This window comes from Pelodiscus sinensis, chromosome 1 (genome assembly GCF_049634645.1).
Source record: "Pelodiscus sinensis isolate JC-2024 chromosome 1, ASM4963464v1, whole genome shotgun sequence".
Lineage (NCBI taxonomy): Eukaryota > Metazoa > Chordata > Testudines > Trionychidae > Pelodiscus > Pelodiscus sinensis.
In genome coordinates, this window is record NC_134711.1 from 81,260,854 (window position 1) to 81,272,406 (window position 11,553).

At 42.3% G+C, this 11,553-nt stretch overlaps 1 protein-coding gene across 13 annotated transcripts in view; it reads right to left on the reverse strand.

The window, feature by feature from the left end:
• Window positions 1-11,157, reverse strand: part of USP44 (ubiquitin specific peptidase 44) — a 37,430-nt gene extending 26,273 nt beyond the window's left edge. For 5 of the 13 annotated variants that reach the window (XR_012905201.1, XR_012905208.1, XM_075933575.1 and 2 more), the window contains exons 1-3: window positions 10,255-10,931; window positions 8,737-8,787; window positions 1,049-2,564 (exon numbers count right to left, since the gene is read on the reverse strand). Coding sequence is in view for 11 of the 13 variants with exons in the window: in XM_075933575.1 (XP_075789690.1) it covers window positions 1,049-2,482 (1,434 nt within the window). In the remaining 2 variants the exon portion in view is untranslated. The other 8 variants (XM_075933549.1, XM_075933555.1, XM_075933541.1 and 5 more) reach the window with 8 other exon arrangements.
• Window positions 11,158-11,553: the final 396 nt, after the last annotated feature.

Consider the following 11,553-nt stretch of genomic DNA (forward strand, 5'->3'; position numbering starts at 1 on the left):
GTTGAAAGCTTCCCCAAAGCTTTTTGTTCCCCAAATTTGGACCTAATTTAGGCTTATCTTTTTAGCAGCTATCACATAGCAAAAATCCACTGCTTCATATGACACATAAGATGTTGATAATTTTGTGTATTACTGCACAGCAATACCATATCATACTTAAACTAAAGATCATTATCAATACTTGATTAATCTGAAGGAAAACCAATTAGAAATAAATCCACAAGGCATAATTTAAGGGTTCCAGTTCAGATAGTTATAGGGATCTTAGTCAAGTGTGTGTACTTTGATTGTATAGTATTAAGTTGCTACTTGCATTGAATAGTGTACTCATGAAAGTATTTAACAGTAACTGAAAAAAAATGGGAGGGGTGCCCAGACAAAGGACAGTGTGTGATTAATTTCGTTAGTTCAGCTTTCTACATCATGCAAAAGAATACAGAAAAGTACTAAATCAGCATCCCCTCCTTTGTGTAGAATTCACACTTGCAATCACTTCTGTATTGAGGAGTTTCCAGATCAAGTTCAACCTCTGACAAGTTTTCAAGCTGACACCTGTCATATGAACACAGGAATTGTCATACCTGACCAGACCAAGCCAATGCCAAGTGAAGTATAAACCTTTATAGTAGACAATTATGCTCAGAGAAGTTTATTACCCACTCCAGCATTTAATGGCTGACCTATGTCCATGAGTTATATTCTGTACCCCTAAAAACAACAAGAGTTTAAAAAAAGAGGATCAAACTCCTTACCTCAATAATATGTTTTAAGACTGGGTTCTATAATTTATTATGATGTAAGAATTTCCATCTATTGCCAATCTTAATTTTTAATGAGGCAATCCCTTTCATTGAGTGTAATTAGGAGTTCTCAATCTTCTTTATACCATCTTTTTATACCTATCATTTCCCTTTTTATCTAGCTCAACTAAGTAGCCCTAATCTTCCCCCTAAACTCTAATTCATTAAATGTGTTCTCTATATCACTGACTTGCCTATCCTTTCAGTGATACATCACTATTAAGGTTTTTTTAAATAATAAGACATACCTGACTTAAAAGCTGTCCGTGAAAAATGGTATTGACCACATTCAGAACCTGTTTGATAAGTTTCCTTTGAGAAGTGGGGATGAGAGCTGGGTATCTGGTCCCAGTTGTTTCCAGTTCTTGCTGTACTTTATCCAAAAGTTCACAGAGGAATTCCTGAGCATCTTGTTGGGCATAACCTCGGAAGGCCGGGATTAGTCGCCACACAGAATGGAGCATGGCAAAAGGAGACACCAATGCCCACTTGCCAGACCACATAACTTGGAACAGAGTATGTAGCTCATGACATAGAGAAATGTGCTTTGAGCTTGGCTCCCTGGACTGAATAAGTTCCATATTTCTACTTTTTGATGCCCCTCCACTTAGTCCGGATGATAAACTAGGTCGTCTCATAGACGATGATCCTTTTAACTTTACTTGGTTCTCATTCAAACAAAATGCAGAACCAGTAATTGGAGGGTGTTTAGTAGAGGATCTTGTTTTTCCACTGGTTGCTGTTGCCAGCAATTCTTGAGTTTGGTTCAGATCAAGCTTTAAAAAACATTCCCGAAAAATAAGCAAATGACTCAATACTTGTAGAATAGAGTTCATATAGCATGTATTACCCAAATTTCTCAGTCCTGTTACACCAGGAGTCACTGTAGGCCTTCGCTTAATTGGAGAGTCACCAATTTTTTTCAATCGTACTTCATCTGAGGTAGAAGTTACTTTCAGCTCCATAGGAGAGGACAAATTTTGTGGTGATTTTTGTACCCAGGATGATACTTTTGAGGATATTTTATTTTGATGTTGTAAACGAGAACTCTTCCTTGGAGGCATTTTTTCCATCTCTACTTTCAGCTGACGCTTTCGCTCTTGTCTCCTTTTCCTAGCTTTATCCCTTCTTTCCTCTGCTTCTTCCTGGAGCCTCTCTTCTTCCAAACTCTTTTTCCCACTAGGTGTTAGCTCAAACCATGATCTAAACACTTTGCCCATTAATGCACGCCTTCTGTGCCACAGAGCTGTGAACATACGGTCTTCATTCCGAAGCAAGGCTTGGGCACCATTGTGTGAAAGGTAAGAGTCATCACTCGTACCCATAGATCGCAAAGTCCTGCCACTACGGGTAGTGCAGTCATAGTTTTGACTCTTAATTGCACTTAATGTACTTCGCAATAGTTTTAAGTCACCAGTTGCATTATCATTAAGAACATAGTCATCACAAAGGTAACAAAAAACATACAGCTCATTCACTTCCAATGCCACTGGATGACTACTTTCCTGAAAGTGCTTTAGTGCATGCTCTTCAATGTATCTTCCACATGCAACATGTGAACAGCTAAGGCATGCCCAAACTGATTCTGTAGTATTGCAGTCCACGCAATGCCACTTCTGAGGGTTCAGGATGGAATGGTCTTGGGCAAGCCGTAGTCGCCCTATGTGCTTACACTTATCCATTATTAATGCTGAAATACTGGAGAAATACTAGAGAAACACGGTATCCAAACTATTTGATGTCCATGACATTCTGATCTGCAAGCTAAAGAGGAAAAGAAATAAGCTCAGCTTCATATACAGTGTAAGTCTAAGGTAAGTTAATACATTCTGAGCAACACAATTATGCCTTTTAGTTTTAAAAGATCATCAGTGAACTATTCTACCATCAGAATGATAATCAACAACCTTGGTAGCAGTCTTAGCAGAATAGTCCAGGATTAAATGGGCATGAAGACTGAACTAGTCATGCCACCAGTAACTTCTCTGTCCAAAAAGAGGTATGTAGATAACAGAAACCTGTTGTGGTATTTCAATTAAAGGTGCTATTCTACGTTACTTTTGTTAAACCATGTAACTCCGTATAAACACCTGCATTAAAACCTGGCATATATTGGTTTAGCTTACATTAATAAATTTACAAGTGCAAGCTAAACTGATACATTTTAAACAACAAGAATGTTCACACTGAAAAATTGTACTAGTTTAGCTAGATCAGTTTACAGTCATATCTTTTACCTAACACCAGCTTAACTCTGTTTCAACAAGCTCATAGTGAACAGAATTTACACCACCACTGTCCTTGCTAATATCTTTTTCAGTGGTTCTTAACTTGGGGGTAGTTACCCCTCGAGGGGTAATTTGGCATATTTCAGGGGTTATAAATTTAAAATACGATGTGTTCAATTTTGTTCAACATAATGTATGAGGAAACAAAATACAATAAAAATGATTAATCGTGATTTTCTTTTTGTCTATTGCCATATTAAAAAGGAGGAAGGGTAAATTTGGTTTATTGGTTAAGCCAAAATTACAAAACAGTGCCAAAGAGGTAAAGAATCACTGATCTATTTGATAGATAAAATAGACTTAGTTACTAGGGTCATTGTTGCATCTCTGAAAATATTACATAGCCAGTTGTAGGGATGTAAAAGAGTAGTTGATTAGTCACTTCCCCCTCTTGCTGCCTCTGTAACTTAAAGCCCCTGTCTGCGGTCAGCCACCACAGACAGGAGCTGCTTCACCACAGCAACTCCTGTCTGAGGGAGGGAGGGTAGGTGTCCCAGCTCCCTGCTGGGACCTGCTCCCATGAGCCAAGACTGAGCAAGCCCAGCTCAGTCCCAGCTCATGCTGGATCCAGGGATACCCTCCACTGCAGCTCTGCAGTTTAAATTTAGTAGGAGCCAGGCTGTCCACGTGCCTGGCTTTTACTACACTTAATACAATTTGTATTGACTACGTGATTAGTCAGTAAGGGAAGGCACTACCTACACTGTAACTCTGCAGTCTGACTACATAATTACCCAGTTCCCCACCTCTTAACATCCTTAGCCAGTTGGTGACCTCTCGCAGACCAAGCACTTTTACAACTAAACCTTCTCTGCTGTCCCATGAGAACCTAATTGTAGAGGTCTGATCTAAAAACATAAGGTTGCACCAATTTAACTAAAGATGTCCTTTAAACAGATTTCCAATAAGTGCAATTATGCACACATGCTTAAATCAACTTAAATCTGACTTATGTTGTTTTAGCTTGCCCCTGTAAATAGATATATCCGGTTTTAAACCAATAAGTGTGTCTTCATAGGGGTTTGCACTAGTTTAACTAAATCAGTGAAAGACAGAATGATGACAAACCTTGCATGCAAGGATTGACAAAAGGAAGAACTTCTTTCCTCCTCTTTATTCTGTTCCCAATCCGAATCCTCAACAATGAAGTGAGTGGGTATCTTATATTTGAACTCAGGGTGGTGCCCAGGGTGCTCCCAACTGTCACTAACAAAAAGGCTAGATGGCATACGGAGATGTTAATTTGCTGAATGATATTAGTTCTAAGTCTTGTATCAGCATGTACTTATCTGACTGCTATGTAATTTCCAACTTTTAAATGTTGATGCATGCCAGATTGTGCCAAACAAAAAGGCTAGTACAAATTTCTAGCATGGACTAGGCCAAAGCCTCACAACAAATCAGAGAAAACATTTTGCACGTGAGCAAACACATAAGAGATATTATCAATGACAAAGTTGGAACAGAATCCACAAATTTGGACTCCTACTCTAATTCCAAAAAGATCTTTTTTTGCAAATTACTTCACCATGACCAAACTAAGGATGTTAAAAAATGGCTATTTTAAACCATGTAGCCTCTAAAAATGTTATCGTTATATGCCAGCTCCCCAGAAGCGGGTCCTGCAACCAGCGTGCTCCCAACTGTCACCCCACACTGCAGACTTTCATACAGAGTCTGCAGTGCAGGATAGCAGCCAACTCTCTGGGAACTGTGCATAACAGTTTGGGTAACTGATAAGCTCAGGCATACCAGTTACCTGTTTAAATGGCTGCACTCTTACATTCCTCATCCAAACAATTTTAATCAGGTTAATCCATTCTAATGTCCACTAGGCAATCCAATGATATGATAGCCAATGTTTGATGACATCAGTAAATGAAGTGGGTAAGAAGTAGCAACTGTTTATAAAAGCAGTTTCTGTTCAAATACACTACCTAAGTAAAATCCTTTCCTTTAATTTTTTTTTAAACTTAGCAAAGACACATTACTCTTTAAAAAAACATCTAATAGTGAGAGTATGGTCTTTAAGTATTAGTGTTCAGTTAGCAAAGTTAATTTGAAAATTCAATAGTTTTAACACCAAAGAAAAAGTCTTCTGATAAATCAATAGTGCTGAAACTGTTTACGCACAAATGATTTGATGGCTCCACATGCTAATCATCCAGATTCAGTTTGTTTTGTCCTGAAGCCATACTAGTGCTGATCTAAACAGCTTCAATTGCAATGCTTTCAGGGTACTTATTCTGTAATTCCCAGATCACATGCTAGAAGCAGTGCATTCTGAGGATATGTTTCGAGAATCTGAACACACTGCTGGGCTGTCAGACACTAATGAAGACTAGCTCAATCACTTCAACTTGTCTGCACTTATACCAGCACTATTAGTTTTGCTGAAATTAGATCAGTGGCCACCAACGAGTAGATTGGGATCTACTGGTAGACCTTGGAATCTCTGACAGGTGGATCCTGACTGATTTGGCCAAGAGGCTATCAAGTGCCTGCACTTCAACTATCCCTCCCTCCACTACTGTGCATCTCCTGCCATTTGCCTTGGAGCTGCCCCCCAACACCCACACCCACCCTCTGGAGCTTCCTGCTTGCTGTGCAGGGCAGGGGAGGGAAAGGAGGGTGCTGATGTCAGGGTGCCCCCCTCCCACCGTGTATCCTATCTCTGCAGAGAGGGGGCACAACAGGGCTTGGGAGGGAGTTTGCTGGTTGCTTTTGGGAGTGGTGCAGAGACAGGACAGGGATGAACCTGCCTTAGCTCCACTGCATCACCACCGAGGAGTTACCTGAGGCAAGCAGTGCCCAGTCTGAGCCCACATCCCAAACTCCTACCCCAGTCAAGAGCCCCCTCCTACACCCCAAACCTCTGCCTTAGCCCCAAGCACCCCTGCATCCAAACACCCTCCCAGAGCCTGCACCTAGAGGTTCCTATATCACAACTGCCTGCCCCAAACTGAGCTCAGAGCCCCTCTCACACTCCAGACCCCTTAATTCAAGACCAGAGCCTGCACCCAAGCCTCTGCCACAGCCTGGTGAAAGTGAGGGAGGATGGAGTTAGCAGAGGTCTCAGAGAAGGGGCACAAAGGAGGCAGAGCAAGGGTCTTTGGGTTTGAAGTAGATCTTGGATTACACAAATTCAAAAAGTGATCTGATGCTTAAAAAGGTTGGAGACCACTGATCTAGATTATTTTAGAATACTTATTTGACTATTTGAAAGCCTTTGTTTGTCATCACAAACACTGCAGTGTTAAGAGATATAGTATTCTCCCCATTTTACAGAGACTTGCCCAAGGACACAAAGGCTGACTGACAGACCAGGCGATTGTATCTAGGTCTTCAGCTAGTGCCATCAGCACTAACCAGCCTCTCTCTCAGATCTTTGTGATTTATGATTGGAAAAAGTTCTTTGCATTTAACTTAAACATTCAGGTCACCTTAATTCCTCATGAGACAACATTAATGAAAAATGCTGCAAGATAACCCATTAACCTTAGTGATTAGATAAAAATTGAAAGTCAGTATTCACATTTCTGAAAACATGTATAATGATGACCAATTTTCTATTTAAAAAAAAAAAGATAGCTAACCCACATTCTTTCTCTGCTCTCCCTAATCTGAAAGGCATGTTTCACCAAGTGTGTTGCATTTTATGTTTATATTGAATAATAAAGCTCAACTAAAGCTTTCATACGGAACTACAACACATAGCAGCTTAATGTTCTTTGATTTAATTGTGAAATTACTGTAGTATTGACCAAAGAGCAATATTCTGCCACATGGCAGACTAGATATAATCATAATAGTTGCTGTCTGTTCTCATTACTTAACCTGCCCACCTTGACAAGCAGATTACTTATTGATAAGGCCTGCATAGTAAAGTTTAAATATTTAAAGAAAACTTTTGGAAGAAACTTATCCCTATGCATGCTCCCATACTCCTCTTTACCAGAAATCCACAAGCCAGAAAGGAGTGTTCCCACGGGATACAAGAAAAACACAAACTCAGACTTCCCTATGCCTGGTCTGAGAATGACACCTGGCTGGCCAGCCAGATACCACAGGCCCAAAAGCTCCATCAACCAGAAGGAATCACTGGGAATTGGGAACTCCTTGATCTGGGTCATCTCAATGAGAAGTTGCTGATTTTGGTTAGGATACAGTATTTTGGTTAGGTAACAATATTTAAATGGGGAAGTTTTTGTCTCCTCTTTTAATATTAGACCTGGCAGTCTGACTAGGACATGTTCCTTTGGAAAATCTGAACTTTTTGAAAGTGAAATTGTCCTTGGGAACATGCTGATTTTAAAGAATCTGTCACTGGAAACCTTGTCTGGTTTCTGCTAGCTCACCAGCCTGCTGAAAAGCCAGGATAAGAGAAAAAAGAGGAATAGAAATGTTCAGATTATTACTATAACTGTTATAAATGTAACTATCAAGCCTCTGTATACCTGAACATTCACTAAAATACTTTTATTTTATATAACTAGAGCTTAATGACATCACTCCTACCCAGGCCTCAGATGAGCAAAGTTCTTCACCATGTGCTTAACTTTAAGCTCATGAATAGTTGTCAATTGTACTCATGCTTAAAAGTTAAGCACACGCTGAACTGAGGGCACAAGTTGTTACACTGACTTCAGAGGGGCTTCTTGGGTAAATAAGAACTATGTGATCATTCTTTAATGCATATAGCACAGAATGGGACCATGAAATCTTAAGGTGACAAACAAGAACCATAAGTACACTTTTCTACAGCACTTAGGGAACTCAGAAGAAAAAATAAAATGGTTAGGCAGTGATTGGATGTGTTTATAAGGAAAACACTTGAAGTCTTCTATCGTACATATTACTTGGTGCTAAGCAAGGTTTTTTAAAAACAAATACTTGCATAGACTTTAAATTATTTAGAAAGCACACGGGACAAAAATAATTGGAAGGCATTACAAGGAGCCACTTTCCAATAATTCTATTGGATTGCAGAGTAGTCCCCAAGTGGAAACAATATAAGTCACATAACGTATGACACTTAGGCTACGTCTAGACTACAACCCTTTTTCGTAAAAGGGATGTAAATTAGATGTATTGCAATTGCTAATGAAGCGGGGATTTAAATCTCTCCTGCTCCATTAGCATAAAAATGGCTGCCACTTTTTTTCCCGCACGAAGCTTTGTCGGAAAAAAGCGCCAGTCTAGACACTGATCTTGCGGAACATTCACTAAAATACTTGGGGTAAGGGATCTTTTGGAAAAGGCTTTATTTTCCGCAACATCAGTGTCTAGACTGGCGCTTTTTTCCGACCAAGCTCTGTGCGGAAAAAAAGTGGCAGTCATTTTTATGGAGCAGGAGAGATTTAAATCCCTGCTTCATTAGCAATTGCAATACGTCTAATTTACATCCCTTTTACGAAAAAGGGTTGTAGTCTAGACGTAGCCTTAGTGTTTTGCCCATCCTTGACATAAGTGAAAGTACCCCAGGGGAAAAAAAAAAATCTTGAAATGGAAAGATGGATCAGAAACCCTAACAGAAGTACAGAAAAGATTGATAAAGTCAGCAGCTTTCACAGCTATCTAGAAGATGAGGCAGCCTACTTGCACAGTAAACTTTACAAGATTAAATTCCCTAAAACCAAATATAGTACCTCTGTGTGGGTAATGCCTTGCCTTGTTGTCCTCCCTCAACATTCAGGTCTCTGAACAGGGAAAAGAATTATTACATTAGTTGACCAGCACTTTAGAGACCAAATTCTTCCTTTTGCCTTTAGTACTTAGAACTGAGCAGAAGGGGTGAGCAAAGTAACAGATCAAGGCAACACAGTCAACCAAGTGTTTATCTTAAGTGTTTAATGGGAGAATACAATTTCACAGAATCTTCTATTCCGTCAGAAAAGCAAGTGGATTAGGTACTCAGATTTTCTCCATTAATAAAAGTTCAGAAGCATTGCCTTTAACTTTGCTAAAAAATAAAGCTTTCCATTGTAGAACAATTTCTATTGAAATGTTAGTTAGTCCTACTACTAGAAGAGATTAAAAGGTTTGTAATTAAAGGGGCACTTAAATTTGGTCTAAAATTTGCATTTGGTTAAAATGTCTTTAAAATAAAAACCACTTTACTAAGTCTTTTAAACTCAATTTAAACAAAACCAACACTTCATAGCCACTAAAAATCTGAACCTGATATAGCACTAATGTGTGTGAAAGTGAAACTCACAACTGATTCCATGGATTTATTTTGTCCAAGGCAAGTGAAAGGCAAGAGTAAAGTAGTGATATTGGATATGTTAAATCTTTAAAGAGAAGCTAGATAATTTCATGGAGGTTAGGTCCATAAAAGACTATTAGCCAGGGGATAAAATGGTGTCCTTGGCCTCTGTCAGAGGCTGGAGAGGTATGGCAGGAGACAAATCGCTTGATCATTGTCTTCGGTCCACCCTCTCTGGGGCACCTGGTGGTGGCCACTGTCGGTAGACAGGATACTGGGCTAGATGGACCTTTGGTCTGACCCAGTACGGCTGTTCTTATTAATTTTAATAATCTGTCACTAAGCATGTAAGTGAACTGTATAATTTGTAAAAGCATTCCTTTAATACACTGGGTCCCAAATAAGGATGTTAAGAGGTGGGTAACTGGGTAATCATGTAGTCAATACAATTTGTGTAGGTGACAGGGAAGGGGCTCAGAAGGAGCTACCCTTGCTGTGGCTCTGTAGTTTAAATGTAGTAACAGCTGGGTGTGCAAGCAACCTGGCTCCTTGTCCAGGATGGGACCCCCTCCGCCCCCCCATGGACAGGGGCTGCTGCCAGAGGAGCCTCTCCTGGTCCCTCCACGCTGCTGTTGCTGGTAAACTGTTATTTTGTCATATAAAAAAGTGACCTGGTTCTTCTCAGTGAGGGAATAATGCTTTTTAAACCTTTTTGGAGCATAGTGATTGATAGTTGATTTTTGGATGTTCAGATTTAACATAAAGACGACAAAGGATTTCACCAGCAATAACAGATTTGCTTGACGATCCATTTTACACCACTGTTTTTTGTGGGTTTTTTTTGGCTTATTTGCATTTTTACTTGCAGTTCCGAGCTCACTCAGCAAACTTACTAGATCACAATATCCTTTGAGTGCGTCTTCTCCCCTCCTCCCCCTCCGCCGCCCCAACAAAGTACCTTTTGAAACTCTCTCAAATGAGACTCCACATCCAGAGCCGGAGGAAACGGGTTTCCAGCGCCAAATGTGCCTGACTGGCAGTTACTCAGGCATAACAAAAGAATTCAAGTGTGAGGCCCGAAGGTTGCGCCTGGCTACTTGTTCCACAAAGCGCTCCTAGATGCGGCTGCATGATACCTAGAGGGGGGAAGGCTGGAGACATTGCTCACGCCAAGCTCGGCAGCTGAAGTTCCCAGCCACACGAGCGCGGTGCCTCTTGCCGCGGGGGAAACGAAGGGCTATTCCCGAGCCACCGGCTCGGCCTCGCGGCTCCCATGAACCTGACTTCTCAGCAGCCATAAAACCAGGGCAAAGCCCCCGCCCCGCCTGCCGCCCCGGCAACACGTTGGCCTGCGGCTCCCGGGGAGAGCGGCGCGCCCGCCCCCGAGCTGCCGGCACCGGGGGGGTTTTGCTGACAAGCCCTTGGCCGGGTCCCGGGAGGCGCCACAGGGCCGATGCCAGAGGCTCCCGGCGGCGGCGCCCTCCCCACGCTTGTCCCGAGCCGAAGTAACAGGGCCGGGCCGGGTCAAACCCGCCACCCGCATGAGGGACCAACCCCGGGCAGCGGCGCAGGGCGCCCCCCGCTGCCCCTCAGCGGCGCCAAGTCCGGCCCGGCGCCTCCGGCCCGCCCCCGGCTCTCACCCACCTGGGCGGGGAGCTGAGCGCAGCCCTGCCGCCCACTCACATCCCTGCGCCCCGCGCCCGCGCTCACCAGCCGCCGCCATCTTGTGCGCCCGCCCGCGCCGGCCGCTCAACGTCAGCGCCGCTGGGAGCCCGGCCCCGCCCCGCCGCCCAAAGGGGCTGCCCCAGGGCTGCGGGTCGCTCCGCCCCTCGCCTTGTGCTGCCTGCCCCTGCGCTCGCGGGTGTCTGTCCCGAGCTGCCTGCGGGGTGGGAGAGCCTGGCCCTGTGTGCAACCCCCAGCCTGGAGATGTGGGTGTGTGGCTCTGTGCCCCCTTAAAAACCCCATAACCGGTATATAGCAGTGCAGGGCCGACTTAGCCAGTAGGCACAGTGCCTAGGGCCCGCTATACTGGCAGGGGCCCACGAAAATGTTTTACTATCTTATACAATCAGAAGGAAAAAAAAGGAACTTTTAGGGTCGAAGAAAATGTTTTAATTTTTTCTCACATCAGAAAAAAATAAAACTTTTAGGGACCATGGAAATCTATTACATTTTGCCTAAAACAGAAAAAAAAAGTTGAAGTATTTAAAGTTATATAAAAAATAATTTGTAATATATTTTTTTTTTATGGAGGAAG